Here is a 23,735-nt window from a genome sequence, read left to right on the forward strand (position 1 = left end):
TCATGAAAACGACCTATGGAAACAACAACATCATAATATCATGAATTCATACATAATCTGTATCATAATACATGTCATACTTTTGTATTTTAATCATCAGGTAACAAAGTTCATCTTTTATCAACCTACTAGTATCCATGGAGATCCATAGGGGGTCCCTGCTACACGTGAACCATCCACATTAATAACTTAATTCTAGGGCCGTCCCCATACCTCATTCGGTATGGGCGCCAAAACCATAAACCTCAATACCCCGTCCGGTATGAGAGTGAAACGGGTCGTCCCCATACCCCGTCCGGTATGGGCGCCAAAACAAATAAAGTCTCCATACCCTGTCCGATATGAGAGACCACGTTCCCGGTAGGGTTCCCTATGGACCTAGTTCGTCCACCATCTCCCAGGATATCTAGTGAGGCTGTCGACTTATCCACTTATAAATTCACATACTATCCTTATTTTTCTTAGTCTCAGTTACCCAATCAACATAAATACGTAAACCAGCAATGAACACCAAATAAGGCAACACAACATCGAGTTCATAATAATTCAAACCATAATAAATGAAACCGTGATTCATGCACAAGAAACTATAGAATAAACACATCAAGCACCATACTGCACTTAGACTGTAAAATACATCAAACAGAAACAGACCGACAAATATATCAGGTTCGGGACCCATTAGCAATCTTAATTAATTATACATATCTATAAATTCATAAAATACTGTTTAATCATTTATTAAGCTTTAATGCTGTGATAGGAAATAGGGTGAGAGATCCTTACTTGTTTCAGAGTCTAAAATCGAGTTCTCACTGCGCCTACTGGCAGTCCCTAGATTCCCTGAATTTTTTCCTGGAAACTGAAACGCACTTCCGGTACCTGCACATGTCCCCAAAAAACCCCAAATCAGACCTAGGGCTCTTTTGGCCAATTTCAGAATTCCGGCACGGCAGCTCCGCCGTGCTCTGGCAACGGTGCCGCCGCCCACGGCGGCGATCCACCTCGGGTTGGCCGTTTCTGGCCGTTTTCGGCCGAATTCGGCCAAACTTGCATTGTTTCCTGTGATAAAACACCCCTAGGGCCCTCAGTGGACCAAAAATTTCTAGAAAACCAAGATTTAGCGGCGGCGAAGCTCTCGGGTACGGCAGCTCCTCCGGCACGAGTTGCGATTTGGTGTTTTGCTCCAGTCAACCTGTAGAGAAAAGGACGGTGGTCATAGTGGTATAAAAATTATATCGAACGGGAACCGGGAAGGGCCTCATCGGAGGCAAAAACCAAGAAAACCTGCGACGGCGCCGCTGGGCTTCGGCGGCGTTTTCCAGCCAATTAGCCGGTGGTTTGGCTCCGATTTGGCCACAGGGAGGTTCAGCATCGAAATCCGAGCCAAGAGGAGAAATTTTACCTCGTTTGGCGGCCAGAAAATCCTCCAGTGCGGCGGCTGGTTCTTCTGGTGGCTGGGTTGTCTTCTCCGACGAGGGTTCTGGCGGCTAGGGTTTGGGGTTAGGTGTGGATGTGATTACTTATAACCCTCCCCTTTTAATCTGAGCCGTCCATCATGATTTAATCTGGACCATCCGATCGCGATTAAATTAGAAATAAATCTGGACTGTCCATCGCGATGCGATCTGGGCCGTCCGTGCGTGATCAAATCTGGACCGTTCGTACGCGAGATCTGGGCTGTCCGTGCGCACTTTTGGGCCGTTCGTGCGCGCGGGAATGGATTTGGGCCGTCCGATCGTGCGCACACGGATCGCCCACGTGTCTCCGTCCTGCGTGGCTTCCCGCGCCAGCGTCCTTGCCACTCAGCATGTTCTGGTTGGCCGAGACTGCTGACCGGGCTGCTGACGTGGCTGCTGACGTGGTGCTATTTTTTAAAATACGTTTTGACCTCCAGTTTTTAATTTTCTTTTCAAAAACACCCCCAAAATCCAAATTGTCACCCATTTTTTTCAAAATCAATTTCAATTAAATCCTAAAAATAATTTTACTCTATTTTATTATTATTATTATTATTATTTTTATTTCTATTAAATTAAATTAAAACCTTATAAATTAATTATTAAAATAAAATAAAATTAAAAAAATTCCAAATTAAATTGAAATAAAATAAAAATAAAAATAAAATAATAAAAGAAAAAAAAAATTTGGTGTTACACATAGAGATGTCCTTACTATGCGTGAACCATTATTCAACATTGTCAACTACTCGTACGTCCTCATACCCCATCCGGTATGAATACCAAAAGTACTATCCCTTAATATCTCGTCCGATACGAGGGTGAAACTAGCCATCCTCATATCTTGTTCGATATGAATGCCAAAAATATTAATTTTCGATACCCCGTCCGGTATGAGGGTGAAACAGGTCGTCCCTATATCCCATCCAATATGAGCGCCAAAAATACAAATCATCGATACCCTGTCTGATATGAGGCAACGTTCACGGTAGGATTTCCTATGTACCTGATCCATCAACCATCTTCCAGAATATTCAGTAAAAGTACCATTTATCCATTCACTTAGTTAAACAATTTTTCGTTTACATTTAATTTTCAGTTTTTTAATTTAACTATAAATCATGCAAAATAAGCAATACATGCATCAAGAGAACACAATCAAATCATCTTACCAATTTCAGTGTATTATCATGCATTCAAAACTGTAAAATCAATCAATAAGTTAAAACATGACAAACAATTATAAATAATCGGTTTCGGCTCCATCCGCCGATCCTTTGGCTCCGATTTGGCCATGGAGGTGTTCAAAATAAAATTTTGAGCAACTAGGAGAATGTTTACCTTTTTTGGCGGTCGGAGATGGCTCCAGCGTGGTGGCAGGCGCGGTCGACTCCCTTCCTAACGACTGGTTCTTCTTCTCTGGTTGTCCGGGGGGGGATCAGGGGGTCTGGCGATTAGAGTTAGGGTTTGGTATGAAGTGAGGTATTTATATCTGTCTCCCTTTAATCTAGGTCGTCCATCGCGTTTGATATCAACTGTCCGATTACGTTTAATGAGAAAATGAATCTGGACCGTTCATCGTGATTTGATTTGGACTGTATGATCGCGTTTAAAGAGAAACAAATCTGAACCGTTCATTGTATTTGATCGCGACTGTATGATCGCGCCTGAAAATGGAACAAATCCGGACTGTCCACGCGCGCGGGAACAAATCCGGACTGTTTGATCGCGGGTATGCAGATCGCCAGCATGGCCTCCCGCGTGGCACGTGTCAACGTGTCTTGCCACGCGGCATGTTCCGGTTCGTTGGAGTTGCTAATTGGAAGGTCCTACGTGACATATTTTTTTTAAATTACGTTTTGACCTATAGTTTCTGATTTTTCTTTCAAAAATATCCACAGAACCCAAATTTTCATCCATTTTTCCTAAAATTATTTTCAATTTCATCCTCTGCCTATTTTTTTATTTATTTTACTATTAAATAAAAATTTATAAATTTAAAATTTATATTTTATACATTAATTTTAAATTTTTAAAAATTAATTCTGGATATTACACATTAGGTTAATTTTTAGACAATATTGATGATGGTAGGCAGATGGATTGAATTTTTTTTTTTGATCTAAAATCAATAACCAACAAGTGACAGTAAGTGTTCTCATGTCAATGTTCAAATTAGTATTCATAGATATTTAATTAGTATGAAAATAAAATAATAAAGTTAAGACTTCATATATTTTAATAAAATAAAAAATTAGTCAAATATTTAATATTTTATAATTATTGTGATTGTTTTAACTTATTATGAAATAATTTTTTATAAAAAAATAATAATATTTTAAGAAATAGTAAATTTATTCACTTTATCAATAAACGAATCGGATGGAGTAATTCTTACAAATTGGATCAAAAACTATTCTTAATTGAAGTATTCAACTTCAGGAATGAATCAAAAAATAATTTTTTTATTAGTTTTACCTCTCTTTTACGAAAAAAAATATGTATTTTTATTAAATAATAATAAAAAAATAAGTTCAGATCTCTTGCAAGAATGATTTAAAAGATTCAGATCTCCTGTAAGAGTGGTATTTACTAATAACAATATAACTGAGACAATCAATCAATATATATTGATCCGAAATTTAATTCAAATTTAATATAACACCTAGATAAAAATTCACTAATTGTTCCTTTATTGCTAGTAGTTAGATTCTTTTTATAATGATAAATGTGACTTATGTGAATAGTTAGTTCTCCCTCCAATTATACATTATCCAAGGTGGTAGCTCATTATTTTATGACAGCTGTTAAATTATATATAACACCATATCCATTGAACAAAATTTGGAAAGGCGGCTGCACTACTTTGATCCATCATGGAGACATTAAAAACCCACGTTGGACCCTCCGATTTGGATGCTTTAAATTGTGGTGAGCCACCCAACACCACCACAATTATTTTTTTATAGGGATAAATTTTTTTTTTTTCCTCTTTATTATTATTTTTTAATTTATTATTTACCTTAATTTCTTAAATTAATTTATTTATTTTTAAAAAATATTCGAGTTAATCTCTCTCCGTTATTTGACTGCTGACACTATTAACACTAACATCACATGTCATCAATCTTGGTGCGTAACACGTTTTTGTTAATCATTTCTTTGCATCATATATCAGACATCATATGACACGATTAGTTTGAATTAATTTAAAAATTTTTAAATTGTCTGAACGAGTTTAGATTGATCCAAATTTTTTATACGTGACATTTGATTTAAAAAACTAACTAATTAAAAGATATCATGTGTTCGAATTAATATCACGTGACATGAAATGTTAATAGTGTTAGTGATAACTTATAGAGATTGAGTAATTAAAAGATTGTTTAAAAATATAAGGAGCATTTAGACAAAACTTAAGGCGTGCACCAAATTGAAAATAATAATAATAATACAAAGACAAAAAAAATATATATTTTCACCTATTTTATATATAATAAGTAATAACACTATAAAAATTAAAAGAAAAAGGGAGGAGTAACTTCATGCATCATTTTTTTCTTTTCTGAAGCAATCATTAAGTAGTACATATTTTTGTCTCTATTTAATTTAGCTCCTCTTATTTAATTGATATATAAGAGAAACATGTAAAAAGTTTTTGTCTTTATTCTATATTCTTATTAAATAATATGTTCCTTATATAGAAGTTATATTCTTTAACATTTTTATTCAAGCCGGGAATAATATTACCCACCCCCAACTTGAAAATGATGGTCTAAAACACTAAATTACTCAAATTTTTAGTCATGTCTCCGAGCTCTAACTTGGTAGGCACATAGGATGTATATATTAGACCACTATCTAACTTCTCTTTAGTAAAATGTTTATTAATTTCAACATATTTCGACAATGTTCATTGTCGAATTATTATTATAGTAAAAGTGCATTATGTCATCCTATTTTATTCTTAAATCTTTACGAATCTTTTCAACTACAATAACGTATCTCTCGTGTTATTATTCTGAATTCTAACTCTGATTTAATCTTGCAATTACATTCTATTTTTTACTCTTCTAAGTGACCAAATTACACCTATGAAAAATACAACAATTTGTAGTATATCTTTTATCCACTATTGGTCATGCATAATTTACATCAGTATAGATCTATAATTCCTTTCGAACATAATGTCTTTCTCATGTACACCTTTAAGTAGTGTAATACTCTATTGATTGTCTGCAAGTGTACCTCTTTAGAGTTGTACACGAATTAACTACACACTAACTATATAAACAATCTTAGGTCTTATATGTGCGATAGGTAAATCAACTATCTAACTAATATATATATGGTACATCCTCTTATCTATTTCTATATTTTATTTTATTGATCCCAACTTATGATTGGGGTTAATAAGTGTACTACATAATTTTATATGTTAATTTATTTATATATTTTACTAAATCATTTATGCATTTTTGTTATAAGATGGAGATCCCTGATTTTGAATGAGTTACTTTAACTCTAAGAAGTAATTTACTTTTTTTCTAATTCATTAATTTCAAACTCGTTAACCAAACAATATATTAAGCATAAGTTTTTCTTTTTTATCGTCCTCTATTATATTAATATCATCAACGTATAGTAGAATAACTTTAATTTTCTTTGAATCTGAGTGCTTGATAAACAGAGTGACTGCTTAAACTCATAAAATATATTTTCAATTAAATATTTAGTTCGTACCCATTTCTTTAAAAAATTATAGTGGGACTTGCATATAAAATCACTTCTTCTAACTCACTATATAGGAATGCATTTTAACATTAAATTATTGTAACTCCTAATTAAGATGGGTAGCTAGAGATGGTAAAACTTGTACTATATTCATTTCTACTACTAGTAAGAAGATTTCTTAATTGTTTATCCTATAAGTTTGAATATATCCTTTAGCCTAGCTTTATTTTACACTTTTCAATTATACCATCTATCACGTATTTTATAGTAAACAGTCACTTCCATTCTATAGAACTTTTTTTTCTAAAAGTAAGTCTACAATATCCTATGTTTGGTTTTTCAAGTACCTGCATTTCAATAATTATGACATTTTTTTTTTATTTCTCACATTATAGTAACTTATATAATTTTAGGGATAAATTCAGCCATAAGAATCATGAGGAAATTCTTGCGAAAATTAAATTTAACAGCTTAATGTCTATTTAAGTTAATAATTTTAAAAAAAAAAGATTAAGGTATTAACCCATAATGATAATGTTTATTATACCTACAAAAAAGAGAAATGACATTTCTGCCAAATTAAAAGTAAATTTGGATACCAAAGGATGTATACCAAACCTAATTACAATCATTTCTCACATGATTGTTTTTACCCACAACACCATATAAATTTCACCTTGTAAAAAACACAAGTCAGAGATAGTTGTATATACATACATATAATTTGAAAATTACATTAGATTTAACATATCAGCCACTAAAAATAATATAAACAGAGCATTAAATTGGGTAACATAACTGCTTCATGCACTTGGGATTCCTTGTCAACAATTCGGGTTTAAATTTTATCTCCTATACTACCTCAAAAAAAAAAAAAGGAAAGAAGGAAAAATATATATTAGGACTTGTTAAATACATTTGAAAGTTGTAAGAATTAAACTGTTGAGAGACCAAACAGTGACTTTTGATACATGTCCGTGCATCACGTGTGTGTGTGTGTGTGTGTGTGTGGGGTTATGCTGCGGTGTATTCAATATTCATCAAGATATAATACTTTAAGCTACGCATGCATAGGCTGCTAGAAAAGGAATACAATCCACCAATGTCATGGAAGCATATCTCATAATGCATATTCAATCCGCTCCCATCCATCCTAAGTTGAGGACCTCATCATCATGCTACAGCCTAAAAAATTTTAATTTTTAATTTCAATTTTAAAAGAACACAAACAACAAAGAAATAATCAACAACAACAATTATTGCAGTATAAATATAGTTTTGTTCCATAATGGATTTAGTCATCAAGGAAATCATACCCTGTACAGAATTTCCTTACGGAAATATCAATTTCTACTTTCACTCAATCCACCTCTCATTTGCGACTCCTTTAGCCACACAACAAACTAACTCTCTCCACCTGCAACTTCTATATTCTTTTATTGCCTAGCAGCAATGTAGAAAGAAGGAGCTAGGAGAAAGCAAGGAGGCCTATAGCCCTCATAACATGAGCCATAACCATGAGAAGCATCAATATTTCGGGGTTTACAAGAATTTTTATTCTCCTGGAGCATTTGGTTTTAACATTAGGTGTTGGCCATCACCACCACACTCGCCACTCTTTACTAACCGACAAGGCAGCTCTTCTGGCATTCAAGCGTACCATAGTATTTGATCCTAACTTAACGCTAGCTAATTGGGTCGACACGGTTAACGTTTGCAACTTCACAGGTGTCACATGTGACAATAACCATCATCGTGTTGCACGGCTCAATTTGTCAAAGAGTGAGCTTTACGGGCCACTTTCACCCTGCATTTCAAATCTCACTGGCCTCCGAGTTTTAAGTCTAGTTGAAAATCACTTCTATGGTAGAATCCCGCCTGAACTTTCGTACTTATATCACCTCCGCCATCTTTTGCTAGACACCAACAATTTAGAAGGTCCTATACCAGACACCCTTTCTGCTCTTGCCAATCTTACTGTTGTAACATTGAATCAAAATTATTTGACCAGTGAAATTCCACCATCCTTTTTCTCTAACTGCACCTTGTTGAGAAATGTTGACCTCTCCAACAATCTCCTCCAAGGCAAAATTCCAGAAGAAATTGGGAATTGTCTAAACCTATGGAACCTCAACTTGTACGGCAATCAATTTACAGGTAAACTTCCTGCATCTTTGATGAATAATACCTCACTGTATAATTTAGATGTGCAGGACAATTATCTAACAGGTGAGTTGCCATCCCAAATTGTAGAGAAGCTTGTCAACCTTACCTACCTTTATTTGTCATATAACAAAATGACAAGCCATGATCGTAACACCAATCTTAACCCATTCTTTACCTCCCTGAAAAACTGCACAGCTTTAGAGGAAATCGAATTAACCGGGATGGGTATTGGAGGAAGACTGCCAAGTTCCATTGGTCAGCCTAAGCTAACACATCTTTTTCTTCCAGAAAACAACATTGTTGGATCAATTCCTGCAGAGATAAGAAATGTTTCATTTCTTAGGGAGCTGAACCTATCACATAACCATCTAAGCGGAACTATCTTGGAAGAGATCAGTCAGCTGTCACATCTGCAACAGCTCTCTTTATCATACAACTGGTTTAACAGTGTGATCCCCGCAACATTAGGTCAACTTCCTCATCTGGGTGTTCTTGATTTATCAAACAATGAACTGTCTGGTGAAATCCCAGCAAGCCTAGGGAACTTGGTTCATCTCAGTTCTTTGTTTCTTAACAACAATCAACTCTCAGGAAAAATACCTCCAGCAATGGCACACTGCATAGATCTTTATAGGCTAGATTTGTCCTACAACAATTTGACAGGAAGCATACCTCCAGAATTATCAGGGATACGTGAGATTAGAATATTTCTAAATCTCTCACATAATCATCTGGACGGGCCTTTTCCAATAGAGTTCAGCAAGCTGGAAAATGTTCAGGAGATTGACGTTTCATTCAACCACCTCAACGGAAGTATATTTCCTCAGATATCAAGTTGCACTGCATTGAGGTTGCTAAATTTGGCACACAATTTTCTGCAAGGTCAACTTCCAGATTCTTTGGGTGATCTAATGAGCCTAGAATCTTTTGATGCTTCAGAAAACCACCTGTCTGGAATAATCCCTGTAAGCCTCAACAAAGCTCCCCGTCTTACATTTCTGAATCTTTCTAGTAATAACTTTGAAGGTATGATTCCATCTGGTGGCATCTTTAACTTAACCACCAACATGTCATTCTTAGGCAATCCACACCTTTGTGGGGTTATACCAGGAATACCTATATGCTCTCTGAGGAGGCATTGGCTTCATTCCCGGACGTTTCTAATTATATTTGTGATAGTCATATTTGTGTCTGGATTTTTAACAACAATATGCTGTGTGATTGGATTCCGTCATATTAAATTAGTAATTTCATCTAACAAAATCGAAGCTGTAAAAAAACCGAGTACGCCAGAGATATTGAATTTCCCAAGAATCACTTACAGAGAATTGTCGGAGGCAACCGACGGATTTGATGAGCAGAGACTAATTGGCACAGGTAGCTATGGACGCGTTTACAAGGGAGTTCTACCAGATGGAATGGCCATTGCTGTAAAGGTGTTACAGTTGCAATCTGGAAATTCCAGAAAGAGTTTTAACCGGGAATGCCAAGTTTTGAAAAGGATAAGACACAGAAACCTGATCAGGATTGTGACAGCATGCAGTTTACCTGACTTTAAGGCTCTTGTTCTTCCTTACATGGCAAATGGGAGTTTGGACAGCCGTCTCTATCCACATTCAACATCAGGGTTAAGCTCGGGCTCTTCAGATTTGAGTCTCATCCAGAGGGTGAATATATGCAGCGATATTGCTGAAGGGATGGCCTACTTGCATCACCACTCCCCAGTGAGAGTCATACACTGTGATCTAAAGCCAAGCAATGTTCTTCTAAATGATGACATGACAGCTTTGGTTTCTGATTTTGGGATAGCAAGGTTAGTCATGACAGCTGGAGTTGGAAATGCGGGACTTGTTGACAACATGGGCAACTCTACTGCAAATATGCTGTATGGATCTGTCGGATATATTGCACCAGGTACAAGTTTCCTACGTTTCTCCAACTGAAAACAAAGAAAGAAAAAACAGAATCTAAGTTCAAATCACTTTCAGATTAACAAGTAAAACATACAAAAACATTAGATTGATGAAATTTTCATATTAATTGGAAAACAACTGTTATGTAAGTCACTAAATTAATGGATCAGTTTGTTACCAAGAAAAGTAAAGATACAAGAATATATGAAGTTTGGCCAAATACGCCTACTTTCATGGAAGAGATGGCTTTGAGTTCACTACAGCATAATTCTAAAAATTACAAATGTTCTCTCCATCAAACCTTAGCCTCCAATACAACTAATCTTATTAAGTTTTCAATAATCTGATTTTGAGAGCAAGTAGGTGAGAATCTAATAATTTTCTGACCCATTATTATGCAGAGTATGGATCTGGGTCAAACAGGTCTACCAAAGGAGATGTCTACAGCTTTGGCATTTTGGTTCTTGAGATGGTTACTAGAAAAAGGCCAACAGATGATATGTTTGTTGGTGCACTAAACCTGCACAGATGGGTGAAGAATCATTACCATGGAAGCATGGAAAAAGTGATCGATACCTCACTGCTTAGGGCCTCAAAAGTCCAATCACCTGAAGTTCAGAAAATGTGGGAGATAGCAGTAGGAGAAATGACAGAATTGGGTATTCTCTGCACACAGGAGTCTCCATCCACAAGGCCCACAATGCTCGATGCTGCAGATGACTTAGATCGTCTCAAGAGATACCTCAGTGGTGATACTACTGTAACATTTGCCTCTTCTCTTGGTATTTCTTCCTCCACGCTAGGCGATGACTAACAGCCTTGGTAGGCGTACAGATGAATGCTATCAATTTTTTTATTTGCTATTGCATTAACCTTAGAGCACTCACTGAATCTATATATATGACAACGCACCAAGGGTTGCAAGAATCACCAGAGAATCTGTTAAGACATTTTAAGCACAACCTTGGAATTTCTCCACAAATAACATTCCCCCATAACCACAAGCCCTGGCAAGAGAAGATCCAAAATAAAATTGAAAACCTGAAGTCTAGACCTAGTCAACTTCACAACAGAATTGATATATTGATTGCAGAATCTAACTAATACTCAATATGGTTCAAACATTTTCTGCTTCTATTCAATTCCTAAATTTGAAAATTAATTATAATTTACAAAGTTGATGTCTAATAGAATCAACTTCACTTATATCTTCACTTCCACAACTATTGGATTTTTGAAATGCCTAATTGAATCAACTTCACCTATATCTTCATTTTCCCAACCATAGATTTCTATTTTTCATGTATCAAAGAAGAAATTATAAAAACAATTAAGTTGGATTGCACATGGGATTGATTTGGAACTAAAATACTACTTTTGGCTCAAACATCTATCAAATTTATAGTGGTTGGGATACTCCATCATATTTGTGTTGTATGAAAGAACACTATTTTGGCTCAAATTTCTGTCAATGAAATTAAAATTTGAACCAAATAAAATATAAGAGTAATACCTTCACCTTTCTGATCTCAGCAATAATCTTTCTTTAAAAATTGAAATTCAGTTGAATTTCAGATACCTTCATCTTTCCATGATATACTGCATTTCCTACACATGATGAATGATATTTTGGCTCATGTCTTGCACAAAGAAGCAGAGCAAAAAAACAATGTTTCTGCATCTACCAAGAGAAAGCAAGGGACAGATATCCAATAATGAGAATGATCCCTATTGATTATACTGCCTTGAAGGCTAGTAGCATAATAAAAAGAAAATAAAAAGAGACAGATTTTCTGTGATTAGAACGATCCCTATCCATTATACAGCTTAGCTCTCCAAGTACATCAACACTGTTAAAAGAAAAGGAAAAATAAGCATCTTCATAACTTATGTATGATGATTGGGACGCTTTCTACATAGGTAGACTGCACATGGGTACATATATGAGCAGTGAATTTGTCTATCTTCATGACTTTTTGATTATTTTGCAAAACCTGGCACCCATAATCTTATACATAATGGTTTCATATTTTATTCACAGCCAAAAAGTGAAATAAATAATTACCTAGAAAAGTGAATAATTAGGAAAGAAATATTGCTCCGCTAGGTAATACTGCCATGGCAGGCTTTGTTCACGTGCAAGTTTGCATGATTCATTGTTATCTGCTAGTTCATACAGTTCATAATCTTTGTAATAACTGTATAAAGAAAATAAAAATAAAAACCTCGATACTTTCCGACAAATACACACTACTGGCAGTACAGAACAGCATATGTTGAACAGTTTGCATCCACAAAGTTGATTTTTAGGAATATAGGTTGACTTTTATAAATATGAAAATGATAAAAGATACAAAAACACTAGCAGTGCAGGAGCCAACAAGTAATTGTGAGCTATGACAACCTCCAATTCAAATCTCCAATATGACAGACAAATTTCATCACCAACATGCTAGATCAACCATCATTGTGTTGGCAAACATACTAGACGGCATAAAAGTTACATCACATTTTCAACGTACTTTGGATATTCTCGGTGATTCTTCTGACTTTAATTGGCAACACAAAATTTTCTAATAATATTCATTTCCTAATAAATAAAAAGAAAAAAGAGGGTGTAGAACAGTCTGGTAATCGGCAAGCAAATGGCCTCCACTGTGGCCAAAAACAAAAGCACCTTTACTTAGACAACAAGAATGCTAGTGCACTAAGACAATCAGCTTTGTGACACCGGCATCTCTTTTTCCACTGAAACAAAATAGAATGTCATTGATAGAACTTAAGGCAACAAATTAACCTAAAACCTTGATTATATGACTTTTTACAATTGTCAAACTATTGACAGTAGTACTAGAACTAGAGAACTTATCTGACAAAAATTGACCAAATACATTCAGTTTCAAACGAAATTAGTACCTTTAATGCAAGGCAAACAAAGCAGTGAAATATTGATTGCGATATCAATTTCATAATTTTCAGATGTTTCTGCATTGGCATTACCTTACAAGTTAATATGATAAAAATGAAATAAAGCAAAATACATGATTATTTTTAACTCCCCAGTATGATTAATATTAATGTTACAATTGCCATTGTAATTTGTAAAACTTTGAAACAAAATAATGCCTCAAAATTTAAATCAAATATGATTTAAGATTAAAAGCTGATTGTTGTATATAGAAAAGGCCACAATGACCCTATCTGCCAAAATCAATGAAAAATCTTCATGGTTAAGGAAGTGGAGTGAGAGCCGAAAACCCCTCACAACTGAGATAGACAGTGATCAGTGCCTTCAATGTTCTCATTTTATCAAGGATAGGGTGGTGTTCATCTCCAAGGTCTGTTGCATAGAGTTTGTGAGTTTAATATTCTCGGGTGTGTATGAAAGTAATGTGCTGTCTATTGCCCATTACCGGAGATTAGATAGTAGAAACCCAATAGTACAAAACTGCAAGAGTATGGTTAAAACTACATGAGTAGAAGTATTTACAGATTAACTATTGGATTAAATATCAAAGGATATTTATCTCTCTATCCCTTGGCAAACTGTGCAAGGTGAGTGCTATAGACTGTGGGCTATTCTTATTGCAGAAAAGGCAAATAAGGAACAGATATGGTTTAGATTTGTCCTATTTTAGAAACCTAGCTATTAGTTAGGAAAGCGTATATCTTATTTAGGAATTAATTTTTATTATATGGTTAAGGTTTAATCTATTCTAGAAATATATCTCTTAATTAAGAAAATTTATCTCTTATTTGGGAATTTAATTTTTATTTTGGAGACTTATCTCCTAATTAGGAATCTCCTTCATTTTTGTTAAGGGAAACCTAAATAATAAACGTTTCCTATAATGTAATGCATCTAATCCTATTTGAAGGGTTCTAAAATTAATAAAGAGATAAGCAGAATTATAATTACAATATAAATATTGGAGTTCTCTCTAACGAGATCCAAAGTGTCAAACTCCCTTTGATAAGTTTAGAAATAATTCAAGGAATCATAACAACGGAAAGAAGCAAGATCCAGAATCAGATTATCCGGTAACCCGCCTGATGACAAGATTCTTATCTCAAGAACATAACAAATTGGTATCAGAGCTTAACACTATGGGCGACTCTACAACAGAAGAAGATCTGCGATTGATGCTCCAGAAAGCATTAGCCGCAAACGAGGCACAGAGCGCAGAGATTGAAAGGTGATTGAGCAGTTAATTGTAAGAGTTATCCTCGCAATTCAAAGAAATACTGGTCAGCTTAAATTGTGGCAAACAAAGTCAGAAGGGGCTGAAAGTCACTTTCCTTGTAATACTTAGCTTTAGCCACTCTTCTTCATAGGCTGTTATATTCTCTCACAAATCTCCAAGCCACTTTCCCTGTAATACTTTATTGAATTTAACAATTGACCTAATCCCAAGATCTCCTTCTTGAATAGAATCTTTGACCGCACCTTTTCTCCTCCATATCCCTTATCCCTAGAAGAAAGAATCTCAATATGGCCTCAAGTTTCTTCACCGCACTAACTGGAACAGTTGGAAGTGACAACTAATAAATTAGTAGATTCACCAAAGTGCCTTTTGTGGGTATCAATCTTCCCGCCTTAGATAATTCATCTTCCATCCCCCAAGTCCAAATTCAAATTTGTTCACTATCGTGTTTCCAACTGGAAACATCTTTATTTTAGCACCAAGAGATAGACCTAAATATTTTATAGGGAAAGAAGACACCTTACATCTCAAAATACCAACAAGGAGGACCAAATTACTCCCTTCTCCAACTGGAAACAAATTTTTTTTTTTTGAAATACCAACTGGAAACAATTAAGTCATTCAGAGTAAAGATACCACTTGAAAGAAAAGAAGAAAAACCAGCTTCGCCAAAAAGTAATTTATCGTCAACAAAAAACAGATAAGTAATATCTGCAGCTTCCTCATTTTCCCTAATATTAGACCAGCAAAAAAAAGAAAGAAAATTGAGTTTCTATAGCTCTATTAATCAAATGGAGGGCTGCTATCACAATTATAAAATGATCATGAGAATAACATTTTCTTATCCGAGTCTTTTGGATGCTTCGAAGAAAATCCCATTAACCAAAGCAACAAACGAAGCAAAGTATAAGTCTTCATCCAAAAGCACTACTTAGTAACAAAGCCCAATCCTATTAAGCATATAAAAGAATGATGGAATACATGATCATACGCCTTTTTCACATCAACCTCGGAAATAATCTTATGTAGAACCCGAGATCAACAATACAATCTAAAACCCCGCGTATAACATTAATATGCAGAGAACTTAAATCCCTAATAAACCTTCCTAAATTAACCCGCAATCAACAGTGTGAAGGCAAAGTTGTAACACCCAAATAAATAAATAAATACTTTATTTATTATTTTTTTTATTTATTTATTTGATTTTTTATTTAACTTAGTTTAATTTAATTCAATGAAAATATAAATAATAAAAATGATAAAATTGGGTAAAAATGGGTGAAAATTTGGATTCTGGGAGTGTTTTTGAAAAGAAAATCGGAAATCGGGGGTCAAAACGCAATTTAGAAAAGTTGTGCCACGTCAGCACCACGTCAGCAGCCACGTCAGCGACCCGGTCAGCAGCCCCGGCCAACCAGAACGCGCCGCGTGGCAAGGCAACACTGACCAGGGAACGGGCCACGTGGGCGATCCGCGTGCGCGCAATCAGACGGCCCAGATCCATTCCCGCGCACACGGACGGCCCAGATCAAACGTGCGCATGGACGGCCCAGATTCAATCAGGCACGGACGGCACAGATTGCATCGCGATGAACGGTCCAGATTTAATCCCAATTAAATCGCGATCGGACGGCCCAGATTTAATCTTGATGGACGGTCAAAATTAAAAGGCAAAGGGTATAAATACCCCCACCCACACCTGACCAAAGAAACCCTAGCCGCCAGTGCTCGCCGGAGAAGAAGAACCAGACGCCGGAGGAGCCGGCCGCCGCCACCCGCCGCCGCACCAGGGAAGTTTCCGACCGTCGATCAAGGTAATTTTTCTCCCCCTTGCTCGTTTTTCGACGCTGAGTCCGTCTATGGCCAAACCGGAGCCAAACCACCGGCCAAACGGCTGGAAAACCCAGCCGAAACCCAGCGGCACCGCCGCACCCCTCCTCGGTTTTTGCCTCCGATGAGGCCCTTCCCGGCCTCCGTTTGATGCAAATTTTATACCACTGTGATCACCGTTCCTTTCTCTATAGGTTGATCGGAGCCAAACATCAAAACGCGACTCACGCTGGAGGAGCCGCCGCACCCGAGAGCACCGCTGCCGGTAAGTTTTGGTTTTTCGTGATTTTTCGGCCCACCGAGGGCCCTAGGGTTGTCCTATCGCAGGGACCGATGCAAACGTGGCCGAATTCGGCCAAAAAGGGCCAACCCGAGGTGAATCGCCGCCGCAAGTGACGGCGCCGTCGCCGGAGCACGGCAGAGCCGCCGTGCCGGAATTGCGATATTGGCCGAAAGGGGCCCTAGGTCTAATTTGGGATTTTTTGGGACACGTGCAGGTACCAGTAGTACGTTTCAATTCCCCGGAAAAAAATTCAGGAAAAATTAGGGACAGCCTGTAGGCGCACTGTAGAGCCGTATTCAGACCCCGAAACAAGTAAGGACCCCTCACCCTATTTCCTATCACGGTATTAAAGCTAAATAAATAATCAAACTGAACTATGTGACTTTATAAATGTATAATTGATTAAGGTTGCCAATGGAGCCCGAGTCTGATACAGTGTTGGTCCGTTATTGTTTGATTTAATTTCCAGTATTAAATGCAGCATGATGTTTGATATAATTACGTTATGGTCTCGTGTGCATGAATCATGGTTTCTTTTATTATAGTTTGTATTATGATGAACCCGATACTGTGTTGTCTTGTTGGTGTCCATTACTGGTTTACATGTTGTGTGTGTTTGGTTGATTGAAACCAAGAAAAATGTCAAAAAGGTTATGTGAATTGATAGTGAATAATGTGGACAGCCTGACTAGATATCCTGAGAGATGGTGGACGAACCGGATCCGTAGGGAACCCTACCGGGAACGTGGTCTCTCATACCGGACGGAGTATGGAGACCTTATGTGTTTTGGTGTCCATACTGGACGGGGTGTGGGGACGGCCCGTTTCACCCTCATACCGAACGGGGTATTGAGGTTCATGGTTTTGGCGCCCATGCTGGACGGGGTATGGGGACGGCCCTGGAATCAGGTTATAAATGTTAAGGGTTCACGGGTAACGGGATCCCTATGGATCCCCATGGATACTAGTAAGCTAGTAAATGAGGAAAATATGTTGTTTAATGATTGAAATGAAAAGGTGTGATAAGTATTATATTATACAGTTCATACGATTTCATGATGATGATAATGTTATTGCTTTCATATGTTGTTTTATGGATCTCACCGAGGTAAGTGGACAGTAAAGGATTTTATTACGGATAAAAGAATTTGTTATAAATTATGCTCCATTGGTCTTTTTGTGTTTTCTACCCACCTTTACCTCCGTGGCAGTGAGATCGTGTGATGTCTTTACTGGGCTGGTGTAGCTCATTCCTTATTTAACTATTTCAGATCAGGAAAACATTGTTCCCGAGCCCGTTCCGCAGGAAGACGGCGAAGGAGACACCTAAGGACTCCGTAGTTATATTTATAGTTCTCATTTTCGAGTATCTCTTTTAGTTAGTTTGTTCTTTTATATTTCGAGCACGTTTTTGGTTTTGTGTAAGGGATGTTAATCAATTTACTTTTATTACGCTTCCGCATTTGACATTTTTAATACACATATTTCATTTTAAATTTCTGAAACCGTTACAAAACTAAAATATTTGATAATTAAAAAATCGGAATTGAAAAGATATTACGAGCTTACCTCGATAAGTAAACTTAGTTCCTATGCTCAACAAGATAGTTGAAGAATCCCTTGTTGAACACTCACAATCAGTGTAAGCTAAAAGCAACAACTAAATATCTTATTAATCTAAAATTGAGTGAATACAATAGAAGGGGCATGCCCTATACATAGGCATTCACCTTACATATTCGAATAGAATTCGGAAAACTAAATCCTAATTAAATTTTTAAATTAACTTTAACTAGGAAAGCATTAAAATAAACTCTTCTCTCTTGAATAACTTGAAGTCTCCTTACCGAACTTGTTATCCTTGAATTCTTCGGATTAAGACTTTGATTAACTAATTAATTTATGTTGTGGAATCCAATTGAGAGTTGTGGTAACATTTTCTTGTTGATGTCGAAGTAAAAAACACTTTTCAAGAGGATTCTTGATGGAGGAATTTGGCTAGGATCAAGCTTGTTTATGGTCGATTCCTCTGTAACTTCTTCCTTCATTAATTAATTTTAATTGAAGATTATTCCTTTTTGAAGTCTTGTGTCCAAAGCCGCATGTAAGTCTTCTTTCTTGTTTGAATTGAGTCCCAAAAGGACTTCTTCACCTATCTTGAGAGGAGAAGTCGGTGGGCATAAGGATTCCTCCTCGGGGTAGAATTCCCACACTAGTTGTAAAGGGCCTGAAATTAAAAGAAAATGATTTATTATCTAAATGCGAAAGCGAATAATAAAATTTGGATTTACATTTCTTACACAGTAAATTGGAATGCTTAACAGGATTACGGGAATATCCCTTCTACATTGGTTTATAAAAAAAAAACTGATAATTAAAAACAAATAAATAGATATCCTAAGGGTTAACATCCACTAGCACTTGAAGGGAATTCGGGAGATGAACTACTCACAACTCTCTTACCGATCGGGATCTGAATCTTGATTTTTTTAATTTGAAATGGTTAATAAAAATGTGAGCTACACTAATCCAGTAAGAATATCACACTAATCACTAATACAGAAAACCGAATATTGATAAAAATCACAAAACAACTAATGGAACCCTTAATTTAAGTAAATAAATTTAACTCTAAAATGTTTTATTCTATACTTATCGCTATGGGTTTTTTCGAAATTAACCTATAAAAACAAGTAACCAAGTGATGTTTTAATTTCGTGTATAAGATCAGTAACTCTTCCTTTTATCCTACTTACTGGGACCCTTGGGAGTCCATAGGGATATCTTTTTACTCTGAACCCAGCATCTAGATTGACAATTAATCCGGCCGTTCTCATACCTCGTCCGGTAATAGGGGCCAAATATATTTTCGTTTCGATACCCTATCCGATATGAGAGTGAACCATATCTCTCAAACCCTTCCAGTATGGGACTTCTCAATCCCGTCCAACTGAAATAATGTTCATAATAAGATTCTCTATGTACCGAATCCATCCATCCGTTCCCGAGGTATCTAGTAAGTTTTTATATATATACATTCTCATCATCCAAACAATCATCAATAGCATACCAACACATAATTTCATATTTACAGATTAATCTAAAAGGCATCTACGCAAGCAACACAGTTTATCATAACTGAGTAACCAAATAACCAACTAAATAAATAAACAATAGAGAAAAAACCAAATAAACCAAATAATCGAGAACACAATTCAAACTATCAATTTAATGCACATAATTCAATAGTAAATATTTTAAGCAATACATGAGAAAATGGTAGTAAACTAGAACAATCGTACACTAACTAGTTCCGACTCCACTAGTGACATGTAATTATTATTAAGATTTTTTTAATTTTTACAAAACATGAAATTATTGATTATTAAGTCTTAATTTACCGTAACAAAAAATAGGGTGAGACATCCTTACGCCGGATCGGTGTTCGAAATACCGTACTGTCTACTACGCCTCCTAGCAGTCCCCGAATTTTCTGGATTTTTTCTATGAAAATTAAAATACTCGTCAGGTATCAAAAAATACCTTGAAATGCCAGAATATGCATTTTAAAATCTTTCTGGCAAATTTTAGGGTTCCGGCACAGCGGCGGCGCCATGCTCCGGCGCCTACGGTAGCGGTTCGCCTCGGCCTGACCGGTTTCGGCCAGTTTTACGAATAAACCTACAGAAAAACGGGTTAGGAGGCCTTGGTTGGCCGGAAAAGACAAAAAAAAAAAAAAAAGAAAACTTTCTGGCGGTGGGCCATCGAATGCATAGACTTTGGCAGTTCTCTTTCGCAACTAGGGTTCTTCTTCAGCTAACCAGTACCAGAAAATGACGGTGGACACGATGGTCACAAAATTATGCGAAACGGAAAACAAAAAGGGACTCATCAGAGAGAGTTTCGGATTTTGGCTGTGGCGGCTTGACCAAGCTTTGCCCGCGGTTTCCAGCTCACCTATCGCCCTTTTTTCCTCCGATATAGCTACAGGGAGGCTCGGGATTGAATTTTGAGCAGGAAGGAAAATATTTTACCTTTCTCAGCTGTCAGCGTGGCTCCGGTGCGGCGACAGCAGCGTCCCTCCGGCGGCTGGTCTTCCCTTAGGCCACCTCCTTCTTCTTCTTCTCTAACTGGGTGTCGGCTAGGGTTTGGGGCCGACTGAAGAGAGATTTAAATACCTTTCTTCCCTCTTATCCGGGCTATCCATCCGCGTTGACGTGGAACGAGGATAGTCATCCGATCATTGTCTGTTTAGGTCGATTGCATAAGCGAATTTGGACCGTTCATCGCAATTAATATCGTCCGTTCAATCGTATATAAAGAGGGAATGCATTTGAGCCATTCATGCTCACGGAATGCGATCTGGACCGTCGAATCGCCCAAGCACGTGGATTGCCCGCGTGGCCTCCCGTGTCAGCGTCTCTACCACGCGGCGTTTCTTAGTTTGCCATGATTGCTGACGTGACCGTTCCACGTGGCCCTATTTTTTCTTTTTACAATTTCACCACCTATTTTCAAATTATCTTTCACAAACACTCTCTTTATTCACAATTTCACCCATTTTTTTCAGAATTGTTTTCAATTTCGTCCTTATTTCATTTTTTCTCAATAATTTTAATAAAATAAAATTAAAATTAAAATTTTAATTATTTATATTTATATTTTATAAATAGAAAAATTATCCCAGGCCAAATTTCTAGGCTCGGGTGTTACACTAGTGGGAATGATCTTCCTTCTTGGCTGTGTCTTCTACTATCACTAGGACTGAAACCCAAATGCTTCTTGGACCATTCTTCCTTATCCGCATGTGATCTTCAAGTGGGAATAGATCTCTTCAAGTTTTCAAGAGAGAAAGTGGGATGAGGATTTGGTTCCCTCATGGGGAGAGGGGTCTCACACGGGTGGGACTCTCCCTTCCTTCCTTCTCTCAGCCACATGTGTGAATCAAGAGATTCACACATGGCCGCATGTGTGAAACATGCTCCGGCTCCTCAAGGCTGAATGGGCCAAGTCTTGTTCCTTTTGGGGTCAAGATAAAGCCTTTCTCCTTACCGCGGGAATCCTTAAGCCCATCTTCTTGAACAATCTTGGGCCGGTCTTGATGTTGGGCTGGTGTAGGAAATAATTTTTGGCCGAATTTCAACTTCTTCTTGAAGTTGGAGTCGCGGGAATCCTTGCGGAAATAGGCCTCTCTCCCACGGGAAAAATCCCCCTTCCTGTGACCGCTGCCTCCTTCCTGCTGCGCAGGCGTGCGCGCGCGGGTGCCTTCCAGTGCCGGTGTGTGTGGGCTGCTTCCGCATGGGCGTGGGCATGCACGCGCGGGCTTCTTCCCGTGTGGGTTAGTGTCAACGGGTTTTCTCCCTCCTGCAGGTTGGCACTTGCTCTTGGAATGTGTCTTGTGTCTTTGGGAAAGGCTTCTCTCGGCTACCTTGGCTCACATCATAACCCCGTAGTCCCTTTTTGATAAACTGTATGTCACTTCAATTGCAGCCACAACTGTATAAAAAAATATATCTTCCCTATAAAAATGCAGGTTGACATTCCCCGTTACCTTTCCAACGAAATTTCCTGGAAATAAACAAACAAGTGGGTGGAGAAAAGAAAATTAGAGAAAGAAGAGGAGAAGATGAGAAGATTCAGGAAATAAGGGAATAGATGGAGAAGAAAAGAAAATTTGCAAAATAAAAGTAAGACCCTAAGCATTAATTTGGAAAATAATGGGTGAGCTAGAATATCTTCTCGGCTCTCATGATTTTCCAAACAAAAGATACACTACTAATACAGCAGATTAGCCGGCTAATAGCCTTGTGAAAACAAGAGGGATGAAATCAATTATTGTACAAGGGTAAAATGAATTTTGAATTCAAAGACACATAATGGAGAATTAAAAATTAAAAAAGTTTGGATTTTGTGAAGAGAGACTAGTAAAACATTCAGTAGACTTGAGTCTTGTATACCTTTCTAACTCAAATGCCATTTCTGGAACTCCCTTCAGACAAGATCATGATATGAGCCAGCTTTATCTTATGCCTCTTTTTTTCTCTCTTCTTTTTTTTCTTCCTTTTCTGCATTAAGTAGCTTATCCAACCTATATTAAAACTGGCCTCCAGGATTAGTTTTGTGCTAAAAGCAAGAGATTGAGAATCAAAAAGTGTTCAACAGGGAGAAATTTCTCTAAACTGAAGGTGCAAAGACCCACTGGAGTGGTTTGTACATGTCAACTAAGAAGGGAAAGAAGATATGGAACCCTTTTGTTCAGGAACGAGTAGCCAAAACACAAAAGCAAAAGAATCATTTGTCGCTTCCTCTCTACCACAAGCTCTAATAAGAACCACAGCGAACAACAATCTGCCATCGGTCTAAGCAAAACAAACGAGGTTGTGCAATTTTTGTTTTAAGTTCATAAATAATGAAAAGCCAATGGATACATTGAGCATTTATGCCCTATATGTTTACTTGTTTTTCACTCTCATTATGATCTAACTGATAAACATACCTTGGCAGCCTAAACTTTGCCAAAAGATTGCCATTTATAGTACTAGGGAAATCTAAAAAAAAAATTCTCCTTTTATGCATGAATTGAAGCAATATAATATTAAATCATGAATTACGAAATGAAAATGCTAGTTAAGTCGTCATAGTTGAAATCTTATTCCAGCATGGATAATCAATAGATTTCCGATTATGTTCGCATAGCAACGCCAAATCCTATTGTTGAATTGTTCATAGCTCCTTTAGATTAATTTTGTTTTGTTAGAAGATCGAACTGGCTAGCACCTCAGATGTTCAGCAGGACGTGAAAACAGAATTCTTCTCCAATAGCTTTTGCCTGATTTTTCACTTTGTGCTCTATAGCTCCTTAATTACTCGAACAACATGAAATCTCTCACGGTGAGGCACATTAGAAACTAACAATACAGACGGATGAACATAAAGAAAGAAAATGCCAGAAAGAGCATTTTGATTAAACACGTTTAATGCGAAACTCACCGGTGACTCATTCTCGAGTAAGATTGGCAAATCTTTTATCCGTCATCGACCTGATGCCTCATTTCATTCACGCGTTAAGTGAGAACAAATACTCGGAGGAAGCTGTTCCCCAATTTTCTCGAGAAAATTAGCGGGAATTCCTGAAGAGAAT

At 37.0% G+C, this 23,735-nt stretch overlaps 1 protein-coding gene across 1 annotated transcript; it reads left to right on the plus strand.

Annotated features, from left to right (window-relative positions):
- The first annotated feature begins 7,587 nt into the window (after positions 1-7,587).
- On the plus strand, positions 7,588-11,132 carry LOC110819695 (uncharacterized). The gene is made up of 2 exons (XM_022048984.2): positions 7,588-10,274; positions 10,675-11,132. Exons 1-2 carry the CDS (start codon positions 7,712-7,714, stop codon positions 11,085-11,087), a joined length of 2,976 nt encoding a protein of 991 aa, XP_021904676.2. The 5' UTR covers positions 7,588-7,711; the 3' UTR covers positions 11,088-11,132.
- The last annotated feature ends 12,603 nt before the right edge of the window (positions 11,133-23,735 follow it).

Source organism: Carica papaya, chromosome 5, assembly GCF_054855325.1.
Source record: "Carica papaya isolate Zhongbai chromosome 5, ASM5485532v1, whole genome shotgun sequence".
In the NCBI taxonomy this organism is placed as follows: Eukaryota; Viridiplantae; Streptophyta; class Magnoliopsida; order Brassicales; family Caricaceae; genus Carica; species Carica papaya.

Coding starts and splice junctions, on each gene's coding strand:
- LOC110819695 (XM_022048984.2), top strand. CDS start 7,712: ATGAGAAGCATCAATATTTCGGGGTTTACAAGAATTTTTATTCTCCTG. Junction 10,275..10,674: donor TGTCGGATATATTGCACCAG/GTACAAGTTTCC, acceptor ATTATTATGCAG/AGTATGGATCTGGGTCAAAC.